Source organism: Gymnoscopelus braueri (genome assembly GCF_963280865.1).
Source record: "Gymnoscopelus braueri genome assembly, chromosome: 3".
NCBI classification, from domain to species: Eukaryota; Metazoa; Chordata; class Actinopteri; order Myctophiformes; family Myctophidae; genus Gymnoscopelus; species Gymnoscopelus braueri.
The window spans coordinates 24,646,182-24,670,040 of record NC_137612.1 but is presented as its reverse complement, the minus strand read 5'-3'; the positions used below and the strand labels follow the sequence as shown (position 1 = coordinate 24,670,040).

At 43.2% G+C, this 23,859-nt stretch overlaps 1 protein-coding gene across 7 annotated transcripts in view; it reads right to left on the bottom strand.

The window, feature by feature from the left end:
* The window catches only part of LOC308081701 (uncharacterized protein), a 52,586-nt gene that overhangs the window by 10,142 nt on the left and 18,585 nt on the right, over positions 1-23,859 (bottom strand). For 5 of the 7 annotated variants that reach the window (XM_080423299.1, XM_080423300.1, XM_080423298.1 and 2 more), the window contains exons 3-15: positions 19,194-19,313; positions 18,699-18,753; positions 17,338-17,385; positions 15,559-15,648; positions 14,893-15,051; positions 14,027-14,251; positions 13,129-13,503; positions 11,881-12,023; positions 8,919-9,041; positions 7,534-8,296; positions 5,660-6,148; positions 4,983-5,057; positions 1,398-1,523 (exon numbers count right to left, since the gene is read on the bottom strand). In XM_080423299.1, the coding sequence (XP_080279425.1) occupies positions 1,507-1,523; positions 4,983-5,057; positions 5,660-6,148; positions 7,534-8,296; positions 8,919-9,041; positions 11,881-12,023; positions 13,129-13,503; positions 14,027-14,251; positions 14,893-15,051; positions 15,559-15,562 (2,373 nt within the window). In that variant the 5' untranslated portion in view covers positions 15,563-15,648; positions 17,338-17,385; positions 18,699-18,753; positions 19,194-19,313 and the 3' untranslated portion in view covers positions 1,398-1,506. Of the gene's footprint in view, positions 1-1,397; positions 1,524-4,982; positions 5,058-5,659; positions 6,149-7,533; positions 8,297-8,918; positions 9,042-11,880; positions 12,024-13,128; positions 13,504-14,026; positions 14,252-14,892; positions 15,052-15,558; positions 15,649-17,202; positions 17,260-17,337; positions 17,386-18,698; positions 18,754-19,193; positions 22,799-23,859 lie in introns of those variants that run through there. The other 2 variants (XM_080423301.1, XM_080423302.1) reach the window with 2 other exon arrangements.

Genomic DNA, 23,859 nt, shown 5'->3' with positions numbered 1-23,859 from the left:
TTGAACTTGAGGAGTCAGATGAAGAAATTGATGACCAGTTTTAATGTGTAACATGGCCCTAGGCTTGGAAAAAAAACTTCTACCCGGCAGCCAGACCATGAACAAGGACATTGGGAAAAAAGAGACAAAGAGAAAAAAGGAAATAAAGAATAAGCCATACAAGGAAAAACTGAACAAAAAATAAAGTGGGTCGGCACAAAGGACTGAAGTCTCTTATATAGTGCGATCAACCCAATGTTGCACAATGTATATCTATATACTGTTGATGTTACTACACTGTTGTTACTGCTGTATATACAGCATTATGTAGATAAAAGGACACATAATTTCATGCACATACTTTCATGTTGATTTGACTACTACTGTGACTCATGAACTGCCTTATTATAAAATGCTACTATTGAACAAATACTTAAAACGAGTCTGTGTTGTAACTGACTATGGTCTGATTAGTTTCGCGTTAAAACTGCTTGTTTAATATAAGGCTGAAAATCTGTCCCTCAGAATGAAATATGGGTAAATTATACATTTCCTGAATCCTTAGGGTCATGTCAGCATTCCAGATTTTGTGTTTTGTGCCACTGATGTTTCTTGATGGCACAGGACTAAAAGAAAAAATATGATTTAGGCCAATAATGTGTAAAAAATGTTTTATTCGAAGTTTGAAGAGCTTCAGTAACCACTGTACTTGTCCCACATATACACAAAAGGGCTTGAATGAAAGCTTAAAGTGTCCCCTTAAAAATGATACCAAACACTATAGTGAAAGATATTGAAATATGTACTCAACAGGTGCCAATACCAAGATATGCACCTGCATCTAAAATGGCTTTTTTCAATGTGGGAGGGTAACTTCAGCAGCTGATAACACCAATTTAGCTGTGACTCAGGAAGGGTTATCATACCGAAATGTTATCTACAGACATAGAGCTTCTCAAAAATGATATGTAACCTTTGCCACCTTTCGGTGTACCGACATCTCGTCTGGCCCATGGACTATTAGGAGGGCAGGGTGAGTCACCAGAACCAAGGACGGGTGTTTTTGATGAAAAAAAAGTTATAATGGGTTTGTATAGGAAGGGGGCGTGTCTGATAAAATGAATATCAAATATCTAAATACTGAATCAAGCAACTTAAAAATGGTCACAAATTTTTCAAAAATGTAAGATCTACAAGCTCATACTCTGTGCTACGCTATGAGCTTGTATATCTGCTATTTTTGAATAGCCAAAGACATCTAAAAATGACACACAGATGCATTCCCGGTCTTAATGTGTTAAAACCAAATATTACACCAAGCAGGTTCATAGGCCTTCTAATATAAGGTCAGCTAAAAATGAGTTACTGTAGTAAAAATGGTCATACTGTATGTGAGAAGTACCAGAGAGGACACTGACCATGTACTTGAGCTGGTGATCGAGGCTGATGATGTGTCCAATAATGTTTTGCAGCTGGAAAGTCTTTAGACAGCTACAACACAAATAAAATGGAGCCAGTCGCTCATTCTTAGATATGTCTCCACACTGACACTCCAACACCGAGCCCAGAAAAGAAAAAAAAAAACACACACACACACACACACACACACACACACAGGTTGAGGTAAGAACTCGATTCAGGTGACTAAGGGCAGGTACACACTGCAAGACCTTAAAGTGGTCGGGGGGTCATCTGATCGTTAAGCATAACACACTGCAGGAGTATATTTCTTGAAATCGTCTCTCACATATCCTTGTGGTTTTCACACTATACCATTGATCACCGACTAGGGATCACACACTGTAGGATAGTTCACTAGGATGCTATCCAGACCCGATACATACATTTGTTTTTATTCCAATTAATTTTAACCGACGATGAAAACGTGCACAGCTCCCGTGATATGCGCGAGACCGAGACAGGAGAGTCTCAGTCTCTCTCTCTCTCACAGTCTCTCTCAGTCTCTCTCTCTCACAGTCTCTCTCAGTCTCTCTCAGTCTCTCTCTCTCTCAGTCTCTCTCAGTCTCTCTCTCTCTCACAGTCTCTCACAGTCTCTCTCTCTCTCACAGTCTCTCACAGTCTCTCTCTCTCTCACAGTCTCTCACAGTCTCTCTCTCTCTCACAGTCTCTCACAGTCTCTCTCTCTCTCACAGTCTCTCTCTCTCTCTCTCTCTCTCTCTCTCTCTCTCTCTCTCTCTCTCTCTCTCTCTCTCTCTCTCTCTCTCTCTCTCTCTCTCTCTCTCTCTCTCTCTCTCTCTCTCTCTCTCTCTCTCTCTCTCTCTCTCTCTCTCTCTCTCTCTCTCTCTCTCTCTCTCTCTCTCTCTCTCTCTCTCTCTCGTCAACCAGCTTAAAAGTGCGCAATGAAACTCAGTAACAGCGTTGCCATTCTGTAGAGTTGCTTGTAAATATTGGTTGTTGCGGGGGTGCGTTTTTTGGGCTCATTTGTGTAGTTGCTTATTTGGCCTTGTTTCCTAATGTTGTTTAAACCAGTGGTTTAAACAACACATAATATGTATTTGTCCGCAGACCCCCCTTCTGAAAATATGTTGTGCCATCATAGACCCCCATACAAGATTTGTGTGGATTTGGAAAATATTCCACAATTTTCTCAAGATCTTTCTTTGAAAATAGCTGCGACGCGTTGTGAGCTTGTAGATCGGCTATTCTCAAATATCCAATGTATTTGTAAATAGGTTTAAAGTGCTCAAGTGGCCTTTTCTTGGGCTTGTTTTCATAGACCTGGTTGCTTATTTATCTCGCAACATCTGGCAACGCTGTTCAGACACAGCGGCCCTCATTTATCAACGCGGTGCAGCCCAAATAATGGGCGTAGAGCGAGATCACCGCACCTTTCGGCATTTATCAATATATCCTGACGTGGGCTTCATCCTACCGTACACTGAGATCTCACGTCTGGTCGAGACCAGTTGTTGACGTTGGCTGCGCCCGTTTATTCCATTCTAGACCTGCGGAGCAGCATTGTCTGACTGTCTGACAGGCATCTGGACACATAATCCACTCCTAAATGTATATCTACACACTAATAATTAATCCCTGTGAAAATATAACATTTTATAAAGTAATTTAAACAAACTGCTTTAACAGTCATTCAGTTGCATTGGCTATTTTAAAATAGCAGATCTGCAAGCTCAAAAACGGGTCGCATCGCGACGCGTTGTGAGCTTGTAGATCTGCTATTTTCAAAATATACGAGCGCTTTTGCGTCGGGACTCGGGAGTCCCGCGGTCGGGACTGCCGACGATCTTTTCATGGACAGTGAGGTGTACAAACTTACAGTAACTTGTCCTATGTTATGGAGTTACGAAGTCTACAACCTGACTGGGTTAAGGATATAAACCCGACGCTCCAATCTCTTATTAACGTGGCGGAATCACTGCCGCGGAATGACTGCCGCCCGTCCGAGTCTCACGGGGAATATCCTACATGACTGCTTGTGCACTGCTCGGTATGGGTTAAATAAATTAATATACAAACGTATTCCATTCATGGCGATGTGATTGGTATCATAATATGTCATTCATGTAGGCTACAAGCCTAAGTGACAAAGATTGTACCGCTACGGATTACATGAAAGACACAGTTGGGCGTGTGTGTGTGTGTGTGTGTGTGTGTGTGTGTGAGTGAGAGAGAGAGAGAGAGGTGAGGCGTGTGCGTGTGCGTGTGCGTGTGTGTGTGACTTGACAGGCAGCGAGGCGAGGCGATCGGGGGAAACTCTTTCTTATTGGCTTTTGATGTCTTTGGTCGTATTCTGATTCTTCTTCATGTCGTAAAATCGGGGCGTTTTGAGAATATTTAAGGGCGTGTTATTTAAATGACGCTCGTTTTCAGACGTGAGATTTATCAAAGCTCCGACCTGATGTACGCCAGGATTGGCTGTGTAGGATCCGTTGATAAATGTGACTTTGACGTTGGTGTACGCCGAATATATGGAAAAATATAAGCCGGTTTATACGCTGCGTTGATAAATGAGGGCCAGCGTGTGTCAAACGCATGCTGCACTCACAGACACACACACACACACAGAGCTCGCTCTTGCTCTCGGTCTCTGTTTCTGTCTCTGTCTCTGTCTCTCTCTCTGTACAATTCCTCTAAAATAAACAGCCCACCAGGCTCGCTCACTCTCTCATTTTGTTTTATAATGTTAACTTAATACAGGACTGGACGGTAATATTGCGGTACGGACTGTTTGTTGTGGTCAGATCCAGCGACGCTCCCCTAGCCACGGTGGCTGTAATGTGCTCTCATTGGCTGTAGCGTGGATCTCCTCGCAGACCCTTTCATACTGTATGATACTGTCCGATCTCCTGTCTGCGACAGGGCCGAATAACTAACCAGATAGATATTTGAAAACGGTCGCAAAGCCATCCCAGAGTGGATGATCGCGGCCAGATCGTGTCGCTGTGCCTTTCACACACAGCGAGCATTATCTCGCCGATCAAAGGCCGATCTGCGTCAGATCGGGAGGTTTTGTCGGCGAGCGCCAAAAAAGGTAGCAGACAGTATTATCGGACCAAATGTCCTGCAGTGTGTACCTGCCTTAAAGACTCTTTCCCCAAGTCCACTGAAAGCCGTTAATCCACTGGTAAGGTTTCATGTTGGCATAATAATGTTTACACGCAATTAAGATCATCAACAATTGACCCAGTACATTTCTCATTCTATTAACAACGTCCACTTTCAGTTGAGGCTCAAAATGGACATTATGATTTATGATGACTTGAATGAAGGCCTGAATTGACTTGTGGACGTGTGACTAAATGGAGTAAAAAAAAACCTGCGTTGAACATTTGAAGCCCAATAGTCAGGTGTTAGGCCTCGACTTTGGCTCATTGACTTGGGACTTACTTAAAACTGATGATGTAAAACTTACTCGATACTCAATTCTAAAATACTTCAATCCTTGCAGACACCACTGCAACCAAATCTCGACACCGCACAGCAGTTTTCATTTGTGCACAAAGATCAAACAAACAAACACTCACCTACGACTCGCTTTCTCTCAGCTTCTGACAGCTTCACATTGAGGAAGAGGGACACACGGCTGGCAATCATTTCCTCTGTGTGTGTGAGTGAGTGACAGACAAGTCAACCGAAAGAGCAGTGTTGATTTCGTCGACTAAAACTATGACGAAAAATGTTAAAACTACCTTTTTTCACTGACGAAAACGAAATAAAAACTAAACTAAACTAAAACTAAATATATTGACAATTTCGTCAACAACAAAAAAAATGTTAGTGAGGGACGAGTGGAGAAGAGACCCAGTAGAACTAAAAGACTAGTCATTTTATGTTTGGTTGCGCTCGGGTGTTGCGCTCTGAAAATAGCAGATCTCCAAGCTGCGACGCGTTGTGAGCTTGTAGATCGGCTATTTTCAGCACGCAACCAAGTGTAAAATCAGCCATTACGACGCCATCAAGGCACCGCCAACATACATTTTAGTCGACAAAATCAACTGTACATTTAGCCGACTATAATCTTATGATATTTAGTCGACTAAAACTAGACAAAAACTAAAACATTTCAGATGACTAAAATATGACTAAAACTAAATCAAAATGTGGTGTCAAAATCAACACTGCGATAGACACAAACCTACACAGAGAGTAATCCATAAAATAAACATAAATAAATGCAGTGATTCAATCCACACATACATACCTGCCGAGTTGCTTTGACACACCGGTGGCTCTGGGTCCAAGAACGTCTGTCTGTCTGGACACGCCAGTTGCTTCTGTGTTTCCTCTAGTTTGATGCTTCTTCTGTCCCTCGGTTCTTCTGGGTTCTGTGGTTGAATACCACCGGGGTCTTGAGGTGCCGACTGGTACCAGGGTGCTGAAGAGTACTGAGGAGCCCAGGGTTGTGTGTCACAATCCTGGGGAGCCTGTTGCCACGTACCAGGGATCTGAGGAGCCCATGGCTGGGCCATAGGGTCATGGGGAGCCCATGGCCGCCGGGTCATGAGGTCATGGGGAGCCCTTGACTGGGTCATAGGGTCATGGGGAGCCCATGGCTGGGTTCTTCTGGGGTCCTCATAACTCTCTTGCTGAAGATCACAGCTCTGTGGGCTTTCTGGCTGGGTGTCAGTGGGTAAGGTGTGCACTGGCGAGGATTGTGAGCCTTGATTGGGGCTTTGATTTATTCCATTACCTACAGTATGGATAGAGGAAAGGGAAGGGACGGAAGTGATAGATGGTGGATGAGTGAAAATAAACGATGATGGTCAGAAACAGATGGAGATGAGGATCTGACAACAAGTGGATGGATATGAATAAGGCATCATGTCTTCTTCATTAGCGTCGCATACATTGACATATTTGCTAAAGACCTGGTGCCACAATCCATGCCTTTTTTTCTCCTCATATATATTACTATACAATAATGTTTGAGATCACCTGAAGTGCTTAAAAGGGCTGGCTTACAGTTGTAAATTAAAAAACACATGTAGAATCTATAATGCAGGATGCAACACAAAAATACATAGTAATAGTCCACTTCAAATGACATGCCAGTACATCTTGTGATAGAAAATGTTCATTCTGTTTAAAAGCATACAGTACGTGTGTAAAACTCGTAATCTTTTACAAGGATGCTACCCATCTAACACAGGGGTACTGTAGGCAAAGTAAGGCATAAGTATGAGAAAGAGGATTTTTCTTTTAAAATAAAATATATGTTTTTAATGTAGTCAATTAAATTAAGTCCCCTCACATCTGTGTGCAAATTACATCCTGCACATAATTCTACATTCATTCAAACTCTGAACTCTGACTGGGGAGGGAGTCTGGGAGATAGCTGGGTTATTCTATTGATCATTAGGATGTCCTGATGTGAAAGAAAACATTTCAAAAGAAGAAACAAATAAGGTTGTTATGAATATGGGAATCAAAATCTGTTGGAAATATTTTATTTTGATGTGGTATAAGGATAAAGGATAATTCCTTTAACAGGTCCGTTCATGAAAGTCCTTGCGGTCTTGTTTCCAATGAGGGCCTGTGAGCAATTAGGGGTTAAGAGTCTTGCTCAGGGACAAATTTCATTTCATCGACACATTTGCTGGCCTGGCCTGGAATCGTACCTGGGGCAACCAGGGCCTTTGGCTCCCTAGGCGGGCTCACTAACCACTCAGCTATGGCCGCCCCTAGATGTGGTGTCATCATAATAAAATGTAATATTGATACGGCACACTCACACACTGACTATCAAGAAAATAAAAACATGGCACTTCATGTCAAAAAGGTTGCCGACCCCTGATTCTAATCTGTTTGTGCAACATACCATGTTAAGATGACCACAGGTCACGTTCATACTGTCTTTCAGAAAAATCTCTCTAGGCAGCGTTTTGATTTTTATTCATAAAAATGAGGACAGTGCGTTTGTGTTTCCAACTAATGACACCCATTTGTCGTAAGTTATGCCTGTATTTGTATAAAAGATTATAACGAGGTAACATTTCTGAAGAATGTTGCATATTAATAATGACGTGCCCAAAACAGACACGCCAGAGTTAAAATGGTTGAAAAAGTCATACTGACCGTCTGTAGGCACATCAGAGGTCATCGTGCTTTCAGCATCAGTGTGAGGCGTGGCTGTGACGACGTTGCCTCTGTAAACAGTTTGGGATGTATCGTCAGTTAGGCAGCTCTTAGATGTATCGTCAGTTAGGCAGCTCTTAGATGTATCGTCAGTTAGACAGCTCTTAGATGTATCGTCAGTTAGGCAGCTCTTAGATGTATCGTCAGTTAGGCAGCTCTTAGATGTATCGTCAGTTAGGCAGCTCTTAGATGTATCGTCAGTTAGGCAGCTCTTAGATGTATCGTCAGTTAGACAGCTCTTAGATGTATCGTCAGTTAGGCAGCTCTTAGATGTATCGTCAGTTAGGCAGCTCTTAGATGTATCGTCAGTTAGACAGCTCTTAGATGTATCGTCAGTTAGGCAGCTCTTAGATGTATCGTCAGTTAGGCAGCTCTTAGATGTATCGTCAGTTAGGCAGCTCTTAGATGTATCGTCAGTTAGACAGCTCTTAGATGTATCGTCAGTTAGGCAGCTCTTAGATGTATCGTCAGTTAGGCAGCTCTTAGATGTATCTTCAGTTAGGCAGCTCTTAGATGTATCGTCAGTTAGGCAGCTCTTGGACAGTTCAGTTAATTCCGCCACAGTCTTGGATATGAGAATCATTTTGAGGTCTTCGTTCATTTTAAGAGAAACATCCGTCGTTTTGCTTGTGACTCGTGCTTTCAAAGGGGATTTGGCAGTAGCTTTCGGGGACTGGCTCGTGGATGACCTCATCACCGTCACCTTTAAAATGGCAAATAATATTATGTTAGTCACTGCTTATTTAACACCTTTCAAATGGCTATGCACACAGTTAGAACATGATATTATTATAGTATTCCCCTCCATTTCAAATACTGCTACAGCTTTTCAGAATCATGTTTACAAACAGTACATCTCGGGAAATGGCTGTTTAAATATGAGAGTTCTGAACCCCTTCAATCTGAGTCATTTTAGATTTCAGTTTTTCAGAAAACTTCAGGTCTAAAGGCTTCAGGTCTAAAGGGGTTTAATCTTTATTTTGTTTATACATTTCATAAACGGTCAAATTTGAACTTTATTGGAAAGCATTGAATCTCCAAGTTGTATAATCACAATAACCTACTGCTATGCTAGGTGTTGGTTAACAACAGTTGATAATAGATTGAGGAATTAAATCGCTGGTTATGTCCACAATTACCTCATTTTGCCATTTTTTAAGTCTCTGAATTCTAACCTCAAAATATGGAATAACTTAAATGCCACAATACCCGATAATATGATCTATAAGCATTCCTGGTCATCAATACAGTAATGGTCACTGCACTGTCTCCAGTAGCCAAGCAACCAGCAAAGTGGTAAAACATTTAAGGTTAAAAAAAATGACCTTCAATCTTCCCCATCCCTCATCTCTCTCCACCTGTTGGGCCAGGTCTCTCAGCTCTCTAGGACGCTCATTAGGTTCCACACTGCTTGGCCAATCACGGACCATACGAGGACGCACCTTTTTCTGCAAAAACACAAACAAGTAGAGAGTGAGTCACTGTTCAGTTTGAATCAGTAACCATATGATATTCACCTGTTTCCTAGGCTGTGTGTTTTCCACTTCCTGTCGATTTGATCCAATGAAATCCAATGAAACTGGTCAGATGACCAATGATATCCAATGAAATCGACAGGAAGTGGAAAACACACAGCCTAGGAAACAGGTGAATACGAGTCTCTCTTGTTATTCAAACACTTGCAAGCGGGCACAAACCAACCACCGACATTACAGAGTCTCATGCTGAATGAGCAACTTTCCTCCAGTGAGTCCCCCCTTTATGCCTAGGGGTCACCAGGTGTCACATAAAAGATGGACTCCCTCCTCCCCAGTCCCCAAACAAACAGTCAGTCCACACAGGTTTAAAATCCCCCAAATCAAACATTTAGTTTATATTTGAGATAAAAATCAGTGTAAAAACCATGCATCACTTTATTTCACCATGTCACTTTTTGCACTTTTGTAAGTTAAAGACAATTTTTGCATCCAAAGAGCCTCAATGTTCATTTTTTCAGTGTGTGAGCCTTTTTGTTGTTTATGGACTTTCATGCTGGCCTCTCGCACCAGTCTTCAGCCCTGGTAGGCCTCGAGTATAAAGCGGCAAACTTCTCTATATCTTACCTAATAAAAACTAACAGTAAAACAGAACTAATAACAAAAAGAGGTCACCCACCCCTACACTCCCAAGGCATTACATTATCCAGAACTTTAACCCGTGGAAGTTCTAACACAAGAGTGCTGGAGGAAGACATCTGATCAACAGAAGGCAGGAAGCTTTATACTCCAGTCCATGAAGACAGGAGCCAATCACCTGCAAGGTTCAACCTACTAGTTAGTTACCAGTCACACTCAGACACCATTCACACCAGCTGGTAGTCAATCAGTCACTCACCACCACTCAATCACACACGCACCAATGATGGGAGAGGACAGGCATGGGGCAAAACAGTACCAGCAAATACACGTATGACCATAGACATATAAAGGTAGACGCCTCCTCTGGCTCTGAAGCATCTGTACTGTATGGCAGGCGCGCTTCCGCTTCTGGGGTGCAGCTGGAAATTTCCGTGTGCATCACAAAAGGGGGCGTTCAGTAGGCCAATTAGAGGCAGGTGGGGGCGGGACAACTAGATTCTGACAAGTCCTGGAAAAGACGCGCTGTGATTGGCCAGTAGTCAACACGCTGTGATTGGCCAGTGCCCGTGCCCCCCGTAAATATGGCGGCCACCATACCAAACAGGTCGCTCCAACGAACTGCAGAGGCCAATGAGGTATCTAGGTTTCTATATCTATGCGTATGACCCTATGGCATACATGGGCAACTGCCTGGCGGCCCCCACCTTCACTTATTGCAGCCCCGCAGGTTAATATCGGAATACTGATATATTATTGATTTCAGCTGTTACAATTCCAAAACATGACCCACTTTAATTACTTCAGTCTAGTAGCTTAATGACTAGTATTAAAATTCTATTGTCTTTTTTATGTCCAATGTATTTGTATTTAAGTTCATAAAGTAACAAATAAGTATAACAAAATGCCTTTGAAATTAATTACAAATTTTACTTTTCAGGATTCCAATTCAAAAATAGCATAAATAGCAGATCTACAAGCTCAAAACGCGTCGCACTGCGACATGTTTTGAGCTTGTAGATCGGCTATTTTTGCAACTTTTGTGTGACAGAATGACGAAGTATGGCAGTAATTAAGAAAAAAGTTAAAATACGGAGATAAGAGGTTTCTGTGCAATGTGGCCCTCTGGAGTGAGTGTGGAAATATAGTGGCCCTCTCCATCATCAAAGTTGCATCACCCCTGCCCTAGGGTCATAACAATGCACAAAGCATACAATGTAGTGACACAATACAGTTAAGCAACAACATAGATCTTGTCTGTCATTAATGTGCAGCTCTAGGTCGGGCCAAGTCCAGCCAAAACAAGCCTCAACCTTCCACAGGCTGTTTAGGGGTTTTACTGCTCGATAGCTTTGTGCTCTCTTTGCCATAGTTACTGGCGAATCCTCAAGTATGTCCCATTTCTCTAATACGTAAACTGCACTTTATCTAAACCTAAATGACCATACTGTACTGTCTAAAAACATCATTATCTGCTCACAGCATGTGCGTGCAAAGTTTTACGGCAACCGGACGCTACGTTCATTTTGTTCAAAACAGGCCACTCCTGCAAACTTTAGAAGCCAATCTTAGCCAATCAGGATGGAATATGAAAAATCAGACAGATCCGTCTTGGTCACATGACTATAGAGGTAATGTAAATGGTAAATGGTGCATTTATATACTGTAGCGCCTTTATCCAAAGCGCTTTACAATGTGCATTAAATTCACACACCGATGGCGGAGGAAACCATGCAAGGCACCAACCTGCTCATCGGGAGCAATTAGGGGTTCAGTGTCTTGCACAAGGACACTTCGACACTAACTAATCGAACTGTAAACCTTCCGGTTCCCAAGAGGCAGCTCTACCTCCTGAGCCACTGCCGCCCCTATGTGTACAGTACCGATTTGCGTGATGTTTCGACAAAATCTGCAGGAGCAATAGCCAAAAATGTGTTTTGCAAAAATCGGCCACCTGGTGGTACTTTAACAGGCTCATGTGAGAAATTTGGGGCAGAAGTTTTTACTTGGCCTCCAAGGAGTATGCGTGCACAGTTTCATGCTAATCTGTCCAACGGTGCCGGAGATTAGCTGCTCACAGACAGACAGACGGACGGACAGACGGACGGATGGCCGGATGGCCGGACGGACACACACAAAGAGTTTCCTTGCCACCACAGGCTCAGATACTCACTATGTAGTTGAAGCGGTGTTTGGCAGATATGATGTGAGACATGTGTTGGGAACGGATGATGTCTCTGGAACAGCAGTGACAGCGGAAATAGTTGAGGGCGTTGTTCTCCATCGGCCACTGGAACTCTGTCATCATGCTCAGACCTGGACCACAGTGTCACAGAACAGTCACATAGTGAACTCAACGGAAAGTAGAAGATGACAGTGAATTATTATCACATTATCTGAACCAAAACAAGACAGGGTATAATAACGTTGTGGATACTGGGTGTAGCTATATCAATAAGCTGCTAGGTGTGCAGTTTCTGAACCAAACATAAATGACCTTATGTGCTAATGTGAGCTTCAGCAGCATCAACTTAGCTGTGTAGTTCACCGTGATTGGTCTTATTAATGCCTCGCCATACAACGGTGTCGTGTGCCAGAAATTGCCGCCCTACCAGCTCGTTGTGAGCTTGTAGATCTGCTATTTTGGACATGCGACACCATCGTATGACAGAGCACATGCATGCGCACATGCATGCATACTACATAGAGAACAACCTTGTTCTAGACAGCTGGTCCCTTCGGTTGAATGCCACAATAAGACATAACCACATTTGTACATGATACATTGCTAAGCTGATTAGTTAATTACTAAAATGATACCTTGATTAACTCAATTTATCATTTCACCTGTACAATGAAATATTCATGTGAAGATATCTCAGGCTGAGTAAAAGCCTGATTTCGGCATGAGACACCATCATACGATGAGGTATAAATCAGACTTAAGTCTGAGCCAGGGTTGCATTGCTCATGGGACGGCCTAGCAGGCCGTGCAGGAACCTAGTATTTGACCAGGCGCACGCGCAGGCACATGCATAGATTTAAAACAACTTTAAATTCACACCTCAACAAAGTTTACAAAGCCTCCTGACTCACACCAGGTGGATTAACATAGGAATGAGCCTAGATGCATATCAATTGTCTATTGTGTGACCTGTAGTGTAGGTGTTAAGCGACGTGCGCGTCACAACATTAAAATACTGTGCAACCACGTTCCAATTCAGCATTGCAACACTGGTCTGATCAGGACAAACTAAATACATCCATTCAAGTATGCATGTAATGGACATACGATCATCACCTAAAATAAGCTATCTGGCTCAATATCGCACCATAATAAACTCTCTCATATAATGTCATAAACCAGATATTTCAAGACATAGTTAGTAGGAACATTTTAGACAATACAAAAAATGCTGACCAATGACTGGCTCTGTTCTTTCAGTGTTGTTGAGGTAGTGCCACAGGGCTGTGTTTGTAACTGTGGGGTCCATGATGTCCTCAGGAGTGACCTGGGGGTGAGAGTGACACCTGCTGGTCGGTTCCTGAACTTGAGGCTGCTGGACATCAGCGCTGAATGGCTCGTCCTGGACGTCAGAGATGAGTGCACTTGGCCGGGGTTGACAGTCAGATGTGGACGGAGGGGTTTGAAGGCCCTGGGGAGGCGTGGGGCTGACCTGGATGTTGAGGGTCACCTCACAAGCAGCCAGGGCGTCTGCAGGTTGATGAGGAGCTTTTGGTTGGAGTCCATACAAAGTGTCCTGTTCAGCAACGAGCTCCTTCTCTTTCCTTAAGTCTGTCAACACACACAGAACATACAGTAATGGATAAGTTCAAACACCTACTAAGAATACTAAGATGTGATTATCTTAGTTGTGCAGTTACTTAACTTCCTGTACAAACCCTTCAAACTTCAAACTCCATTTGAATCATGATAGACTCATTGAAAACACCGTCCTTGGTTCTGGTGACTCATACCGCCCTCCTAAAACCTTTTTCATTTATTTTGTATTAATAAAAAGAATGACACTAGTAATACTTAAACAACTGTGCCATAATTCACAGGTCACTGAGTAACAGCTCACTATACTGTAGACATATGAAACAGCAAATGAACTAATGCAGCTGTATTCTTTCTCTCTCCTTCTCTCAAACATTTGCCTACAAGCTTACAACGCGTCACTTTGTGATGTGTTGTAAGCTTGTAGATCTGATATTTCTGCTTTTTTTTTAACATTTGAAAATGTATGAACATTTTCATAATTGTCTGATCATTGTGATCAGACGATTATGTAATAATTGTGACAACAGGCCTATACCGTGGAGGACTCTCCCGTCGGGTTCATGGACACCGGGATCTTTCTCAGGTACAGCTTCCTGTTCCAGGGTGGAGTGTGGTGGGGTGTGATTGACATCTCTCCTGACCAATGGCCAGACCCCTTGCAGGACGTCCGGCCAGTCGGCTGGCGCTGCGTCTTCTTCCCTCCTTTTCTGCCTTTTCCTCTCCGACGTCCCGCTCTCCGTCTCCGAGCCGAGGTCTAGAGCTGTGTCACCACAACAACATTTAAATTGACCATTAGTTTGTCACAAAAATAATTGTGATTAACGATTTAATTGTGTTTTTTGGCATTCAATATTGGATGCCAAACATAATCTAACTAACGTTCTCTAGTTAATAATTGGATAACCCGTAGCGGCTCGCATCCAGTTTAAGACCCTAGTGCTAGCCTATAGGGCAGTGAAAGGAACAGCTCCGGCCTTACACCCCTGCCCGAACGCTTCGGTCTGCCGCTTCGGTCTGCCGCCTCGGGGCGACTGGTTTCCCAGTAGCCTAGTTCCCTATTCCCAGTTCCCTATTTTGTCTCATCTGTTTAAGAAAGTAGGTAGCTGATATATTGCACTTTTACCTCAGCACTAGGTATATTCTTAGTTGCTTGTTTTAGCAGAAAATGCACTTAAGACTTCTGGTGATTAGTAGTTTCCTTGCCTACCTATGTTGAATGCACTTATTGTAAGTCGCTTTGGATAAAAGCGTCTGCTAAATGACTGTAATGTAATGTAATGTAAGCATACTATTTCTGCTATTTTTTGAAAATGTTGAAAATGATCATTTTTCAACATGGAAACGATTATGACGAGTACGCAAAATAATTGCGATTATCTCAAATAATTGTAACAGGCCTACCGAGGTCTCTGCCGACCCTCCTGGGCGCGGCGTCCTCGCTAGTCGCGCCCCTTTCCGTTTCGTCCTCTTCTCCCGCGTCGCCCTTTCTTTTACGGGACGTGTCCTGAACCTCCGAACTCTGCCTTCTCCCCGTCACCTTCACAGCCTCAGCCATCACTCCTGCAGTGGTGGAAAAAGTACTCAAATGTTTTACTTAAGTAAAAGTATCAATACTGCAATGTAGAAGTACTCTGTTGCAAGTAAAAGTCCGGAATTCAAAATTGACCTAAGTAAAAGTACAAAATCTATCCAAATGTATTTAAAATGCCAAAAGTAAAAGTACTAAAATGTTTGAAAATAGCAAATCTACAAGCGCACAACGCGCCGTGATGCGACGCGTGAGCTTGTAGATCGGCTATTTTCAAATTGTCTATGTATAAAATAGGGCTAAAGTGGTTAATGTATGTTTTATATTGCAATAATATATATCTGCAAAGTAACTAGTAACTAAAGTTTTCAAATTTTTTTGTGGAGTAAAAGTACAATATTTTCCTCTGAGATGTAGTGGAGTAGAAGTACAAGTATAGATAATTGGAAATACTCCAGTAAAGTAAAAGTACCTAAAAATTGTACTTAAGTACAGTACTTGAGTAAATGTACTTAGTTACTTCATCTTCAAAGCCTCACCCATCACTCGGTCCTTTTCAGCGGCCGGCCTCTGGACCCACTCAGGACATGGCTCAGAGTGGGTTTCTTCTTCTTTGCCTTTTTCAGGGTCTGAGAAACAACACAAAGGTAATACAGGCAACTGACAAAAAAGCAAAAAAAGTAAATAAGGTGTAATAAGGAGCAGAGTTCATCAGATTAGCTTCGCTTCATGTTTTTGTTTCACCATTTGTCACATGGTTGCAGGTGGAAAACAGAAGACACGGCGCTATGGCGACCGGGCGGACTTGGTGGACTAGACAGACACCCACAAAGTTCAAGGTCAAAGCGTTATTGTCCTGTTAAGAGACGTTGAAGTGAAAATCTCATTCAAAGTGAGCACTGTCTCAGCGTGTAGTTATGAGGAGGAAGAGGTGCTCTAATCCACCTTCACCTATGAAATCAAATCAATTCCAAAACTACCATTTAAAAAATACACTTATTTGTAAAAAATATATATAGAAAACATTAAAGCTACATTAAAGCTTTTTTGGTGAATAAAATGTTATTTTGACAAATCTGTATGGTAGAGTATGTTAATACTAAATAACTACCACAACTTCACTGGTTGTATTTCTTTTCTCTCCCTGCTCTTCTATTGAGACATTTAGATCCTGCAGTGACCTCTACTGGTTGATAAGTGGTACTGCCTGAAGTAGATGTGCTCTATTAGCTCAGTGGTAAAAATGTCAGAACCTGTATTCCAATCTCCGGTAGCACATGAAAATTACAGAGTGCAGCTTTAACTGACCACAATTAAGCCTGTTTTATACGAGTGGCGGTGTCACACAGTGAAAATAGCTGCTTTACAGTCTCACAACGTGTCGCATCACGATGCGCTGTGAGCTTGTCGGCTATTTTCGCTGCCCGACACCAGCATAGAGCAGAGTACATAAAGAGGGTATTTTCGAGAATTTTCGCCTACTATGACATGCGTAAAATAGGGATGCCAGGGTTAATGTTGTTTTAAACAGCTGAAAGGTTATTGCGGGAGGGCTTTAAATAAGACCCTGTGGACCGAAACATTTCACCAATAATGATGACATGCCCAAAATGTTGTTAATTAGCTTCTATAAGAGTATAACATTGTTACTGTGCAGGTCCAGCTCATCACACATGAACACTACCTGTTGATATATAGGCCTCTTTTCCACCGGGGTTGAACCGGTTCAGTTCTTTTTTCTCGCCTAATTCTGAACCAGTTCAGAGTGTTTCCACTGAAAATGAATTGGTTCAGAATCCTAAAAGTTGGTTCGGTTCGGTTTTTCTTGCCCTGAACTGGACCAAAGTGGGCGTGTCACTATTCTACAGGTTGGAAGATGCAGATAAGATATAAACAATGGCAAAAGCAAGCGAAAAATCATCATATAAAAAAAGAACTGTAACCGCCATTGACGATTGAATTTCCCTCGTTAAATGCACACTTTTACCGGTCATATTCAACACATGGAATCAAACCTGGGGCAAACTGGGGACTCCTGCCCATTAATTACAATGGTGCTTTAAACTGGTGGAAACGGCTGGTTCCGTGGAAGCACCACGGTTCCAAGGATCTAGAACGGAACCAGCTCTAGAAACCAAAGTTATTTTGATGTAAAAGGTTCAAGAGGCTACGGTGGTTCTCACCCAGCTGAGGAGATGTGAGGCTGTCCTGCAGCTCATCAAGTGTGACGATGTGTGGGTCTAACACAACAACAGAACATGTCAGAATAAAACACAAACGTTATTTAGCTAATGAAGCGTTACATTAAAACCACTGACCTTCATGTTGCCAGTCTTTGCGGAAGAGCTCGTCAAGAATCTGGCAGACTGTTAAAGAATCATTAGAAACCATTAGACTCTGTAGGACATTGGTTCTCAAAGTGGGGTCCGAGAGGGAGTTCTTGGGGGTCCCCAGCTAAATGAGGGATAGTTAGGAACCAAATGGACCCTTGTGGGTCTGTAACTCTGAGAGTGTACAAATGGACCCTGGGTCCATTTGGTCCAAATTAACATTGATTTTACAATATAAATTGGGGTCTCAGAGAGAGAAATGCCATTAAAATGGGGGTCCTCTAATGCATGTCAAACTTGGGGGTCCTTGAAATTAAAATGGTTGAAAATCACTGCTAGAACCGAAAAATCTTCTCTTATGGGGGTCCCTGCCATATCTTTTCAAATGGGGGTCCGCGGGCTAATATGTGTCAATTTGCGGGTCCTTGACATGAAAAAGTTTGAGAACCACTGGTGTAGGACAGAGGGGTGGAGGTGGGCCACTCGCTGACAAGCCCCCTATATCGTCTCTGTCGGGTGGAAACCTCATACAGTATGTCCAAAACTGTTACTTTTCAGAATTCAAATTCAACAACAGCAAAAGCAGCAGATCTACAAGCTACTGTACAAAACGCGTCGATCTGCGCAGCGTCTCGAGCTTGTGGATCTGCTACTTTTGATGCTTTTATGGGGGCAAGTAAGAGCATTAATTGACAAAAAAACACAAAAGGTTAGAATATGGAGATGGGAGGTTTCTGCCCTGACAGCAACGATATGTTTGATGCATTGTTGATTTCGTCGACTAAAACTATGACGAAAAATGTTGGTCGACTTTTTTCACTGACGAAAACTAAATAAAAACTAAGCTATGATGACTAAAACTAAGACTAAATATATTGTCAATTTCGTCAACAAATAAAAACTAGACTAAATGTTAGTGAGGGACTAGTGGAGAAGAGATCCAGTAGAACTAAAAGAAAAGTTATTTTATGTTTGGTTGTGCTCGGGTGTTGCGCTCTGAAAATAGCAGATCTACAAGCTCACAAGTGAGCTTGTAGATCGGCTATTTTCAGCATGCAACTCGGAGTAAAATCAGCCATTACGACGCCATCAAGGCACCGCCAAAATACTATTTTGTCGACTAAATCTACAGTTGATTTAGTCGACAAAATTGTATTTTGGCTGGTATTTTGACTATATTTTGATGGTATTTTGACTATAATCTTATGATATTTAGTCAACTAAAACTAGACTAACACTAAAACATTTCAGATGACTAAAACTAAATGGAATTTTATTCAAAACACTATGTCTAAATAAAGATTTGCCGTCAAAATCAACAGTGGTTTGATGACATGGTCAGTACTCACCATGCTAAAAGTCGTCACTGAGCATGTAAAAAATGCTGCACGGGAGATCAATTATCTGAAAGAAATACAATAAATGTGTCAAGTTTTACAGTACTGACAGGAACACATCCCACCCAGCCATACATAAGGATCAATGACTTCCAATTCGCTTTGTTTGCCATTTTACCTGTGGTGTAAAGTAACTAAGTACATTTACTCAAGTACTGCACTTAAGTAAAATGTTCAGGTATTTGTACTTTAATTATTTGCTTCCAAATTTGTAGATTTTGATTATTATTACAAAACATACATGAACCACTTCAGCCCTATATACATTTTGGCCATTTTCAAAAGATTTTTATATATTTGAAAACTTGAAATGGGAAATTCTGCATGATGACTCGAGTACATTTTGAATTCCAGACTTTTACTTGTAACAGAGTATTTCTACATTGCAGTATTGATACTTTTACTCAAGTACAACATTTTAGTACTTTTTCCACCAGTGCATTTTACCTTGATCACCATGTGTTCAGGTCCTTGAGCATTCTCCTCCTGCCAGGCCAAAGATGTCAGGACCTCTTCACACTCGCTTCCATTCCAGGCAGATGGTAATCGAGCAGGACTCTGGTGCATCTAGAGCACAGATTCAAATCAAAGAGAACAAGTAGAAAGACCCATGGTGTAATTTTACCACTATAATGACAGTGTCATTACGCGTGTTGAAGGCTCCAGTGTGACAAGCCACCCACATCAACCAAGGAACTCTTCACAGCAAGGCTAAGACTCTTGACCACCCTAAGACCACCCTAACTGGGTTTCGGTATTCTGCTCCCCTGCCCCCGCCCCCCAAAAACACATGCGCGTGTGTTTTTGTGAGGGTACCTACCCTAGGGGACACGGGGAGAACATGCAAACTCCACACAGAAAGGCCCTTTCACCAACCCCACCTAGGGTATGGGCACTGATGACGCGGAGGAGAGAACACCCAGGACCTTCTAGCTGTGAGGCGACAGCGCTACCGACTGCGCCACCGCCGTGCCCCTAGACTGATGACTGACACACTTCTGCTCAGGAATATGTTCCTCTAATTCTGTTGGTACTATAGGACCTGGTGACCTAGAAGTTGTTCCTTTTCAATGTGATAAAATTAAATTATCTTGACAAACTCTGACCTAACACTATGACTTTCTTGCTAAGCTTAACTGTTGGTGCAACAGAGCTGAATGTACGCTTGTGAGAGAGAGCTTGAGAGAAGCTGTAGTTATAATAAGTAACACTGTAGTTATAATAAATAACAGTCAAATGACATTGTTACGAACATTCAGGGCATACTCACCCATACTCGCCTATCCCCATAAATGGAGACAAAGTCTGACAGTATAGAATAGCTAGAAAAGGAGATTCCTAAAGCATACCTAGCTCTGACATTAGAACACTCCTTCTAGAAACCCCATATACGGAGATAACCGGAACCATCCAGGACTGACATCGTAGTCCCCGGTTTGGGCATGACAGACATAGCCAGCTCCATATGTGGGAATGCCTGACACCACCTGACATCACCGCCGTGATGTCAGGAGCCACCCTCAGTGGTATAAAACAAGCCGTATGTCAGGGTTGAACTAATCTCATCATCGGCATTAGACCCAGTCTTAACCCTTCCAGAGTGAACAACATAGACCCAATCAGGAATAGCTCATCAGACAATCCAGTGTCCTCGGCGACGCTCGAAGATCATCTTAACTCTCTCCAGAGCAGCAGGAGATTAGCTGGCCTTACAACCCAGTTAATCACGGATGGCATATTCAGGACGACTAGCTGGCCTTACAAACCAGCTAGGCCTTCACAGTGGCTCTTGAGTCCGGTTCTAAACAATCAGCCGATTATAAGTGTTTCAATGGTCCTTCCACCGGAGAGCCGGATTCAGGGCTTACTGTAGGGGCAACAGCTCAGATCACGGAGCCCATCACCTGGCTTGAGCGGCCGTCCCCTCGGGTGACCCGCTCAAGGCAGAGTTCCAGTTCCTCCGCGACCGATCAGGGTTCGGCACGCAGGAGACGCCGCTCGAGGCCTGAACGACGGTCCCATAGGGCGACCCGTTCAAGGCAGAGCTCATCAGCGACCGATCAGAGTTCGGCACGCAGGGTACGATACTCGAGGCTTGAACGGCGGTCCCATAGGGTGACCCGCTCAAGGCAGAGTTCCAGTTCCTCATGGGGCAGCGGGCTCATCACTACCACATAAATAAACCTCATCTGAATGTCCTCATGGGGCAGCGGGCTCATCACTACCTCAAGTAATGTATGATGGGTCAAAACAGACAAAAACTGAGACACAGGCATAGGCGAGGAAATGTTCTCTGACTTTGGACGTATTCCCACAGGAAATCCGTGGGGCGGCTTGGATTTTTAACGTATTTCCACGGGAAATCCGTGGGGCAGCTGTTACGAACATTCAGGGCATACTCACCCATACTCGCCTATCCCCATAAATGGAGACAAAGTCTGACAGTATAGAATAGCTAGAAAAGGAGATTCCTAAAGCATACCTAGCTCTGACATTAGAACACTCCTTCTAGAAACCCCATATACGGAGATAACCGGAACCATCCAGGACTGACATCGTAGTCCCCGGTTTGGGCATGACAGACATAGCCAGCTCCATATGTGGGAATGCCTGACACCACCTGACATCACCGCCGTGATGTCAGGAGCCACCCTCAGTGGTATAAAACAAGCCGTATGTCAGGGTTGAACTAATCTCATCATCGGCATTAGACCCAGTCTTAACCCTTCCAGAGTGAACAACATAGACCCAATCAGGAATAGCTCATCAGACAATCCAGTGTCCTCGGCGACGCTCGAAGATCATCTTAACTCTCTCCAGAGCAGCAGGAGATTAGCTGGCCTTACAACCCAGTTAATCACGGATGGCATATTCAGGACGACTAGCTGGCCTTACAAACCAGCTAGGCCTTCACAGTGGCTCTTGAGTCCGGTTCTAAACAATCAGCCGATTATAAGTGTTTCAATGGTCCTTCCACCGGAGAGCCGGATTCAGGGCTTACTGTAGGGGCAACAGCTCAGATCACGGAGCCCATCACCTGGCTTGAGCGGCCGTCCCCTCGGGTGACCCGCTCAAGGCAGAGTTCCAGTTCCTCCGCGACCGATCAGGGTTCGGCACGCAGGAGACGCCGCTCGAGGCCTGAACGACGGTCCCATAGGGCGACCCGTTCAAGGCAGAGCTCATCAGCGACCGATCAGAGTTCGGCACGCAGGGTACGATACTCGAGGCTTGAACGGCGGTCCCATAGGGTGACCCGCTCAAGGCAGAGTTCCAGTTCCTCATGGGGCAGCGGGCTCATCACTACCACATAAATAAACCTCATCTGAATGTCCTCATGGGGCAGCGGGCTCATCACTACCTCAAGTAATGTATGATGGGTCAAAACAGACAAAAACTGAGACACAGGCATAGGCGAGGAAATGTTCTCTGACTTTGGACGTATTCCCACAGGAAATCCGTGGGGCGGCTTGGATTTTTAACGTATTTCCACGGGAAATCCGTGGGGCAGCTGTTACGAACATTCAGGGCATACTCACCCATACTCGCCTATCCCCATAAATGGAGACAAAGTCTGACAGTATAGAATAGCTAGAAAAGGAGATTCCTAAAGCATACCTAGCTCTGACATTAGAACACTCCTTCTAGAAACCCCATATACGGAGATAACCGGAACCATCCAGGACTGACATCGTAGTCCCCGGTTTGGGCATGACAGACATAGCCAGCTCCATATGTGGGAATGCCTGACACCACCTGACATCACCGCCGTGATGTCAGGAGCCACCCTCAGTGGTATAAAACAAGCCGTATGTCAGGGTTGAACTAATCTCATCATCGGCATTAGACCCAGTCTTAACCCTTCCAGAGTGAACAACATAGACCCAATCAGGAATAGCTCATCAGACAATCCAGTGTCCTCGGCGACGCTCGAAGATCATCTTAACTCTCTCCAGAGCAGCAGGAGATTAGCTGGCCTTACAACCCAGTTAATCACGGATGGCATATTCAGGACGACTAGCTGGCCTTACAAACCAGCTAGGCCTTCACGGGTACACCCCCGCATTCCTAAACCCCCCCACTCCTACACACCCCCATTCAGAAAACCCCCCCCCCACTCCTACACCCCCATATTCCGAAAAAAAAATTCGGAATGGGGGGTGTAGGAGTGGGGGGGGTTTTGAAAACTTGGAATAAACCCTGCCATTCCGAAAAATAGATATAAATCCTATCTTTTTTTTTTTTTTTTGCGGGGGGTATATATGGGGCACCCCCCCCCCCCCGCAAAAAAAGTTTTTTTTAATTTTGTTTTAATTTTTTTTTATTATTAAAAAATAATTTGTGGACTGAAGTTGGTTTGCTTCCACAATCCATAATGATGCATAGATATAAATCCTATCTATCTAACTTTTTTTTTGCGGGGGGGTGCATATGGGGCACCCCCCCGGAAAAAAATAAAATAAAAAAAACCTTTTTTTTAAAGTTTTTTTTATTTTATTTTTTTATTAAAAAATAATTTGTGGACTGAAGTTGGTTTGCTTCCACAATCCATAATGATGCATTTTCGAACTAAATTAATTAGGCTATCTGCACTTCCACAACGTGTACTGTACATATATACAGCCCACTGTAGGCTGACATTTTTGGGGGTTTTAGCTATGGACCCCAAAGCTCCAAGCTCCACCTTAGCGCCGCTAATGGAGCGGTTTCAGAAAAGAAAAATGAATGTGCAAAATCTAGCCGACACATACATTTTAATACAATTGTGTAATACATATATGGCCAGAATCAACCAAATTATCTAATATTGGCAGAATTAGTCACTTATTGATATTCCCTATAGTTTTATTGCATTCCTTGTCCCAGAAAAAGTATATTTAGACACCAAGATTGACATTCTAAGTTGCTTGGAAGCCGAGATATTAGCACTTATAGATATTACATGGTGGCCATCTTTGCAATCCAAGATGGCCGCCTTCTGCCATCTTGATGACGTGGCTACCCTTCCAAAATGAAACTTATGGTGATGGAGAGCATGTAGAAAAAAATTGGCGCTTTTGTGAGCCGTGTCCACATTTTTCAAAAATCTGGTCTTAAGCATCCTCACTACTATGGA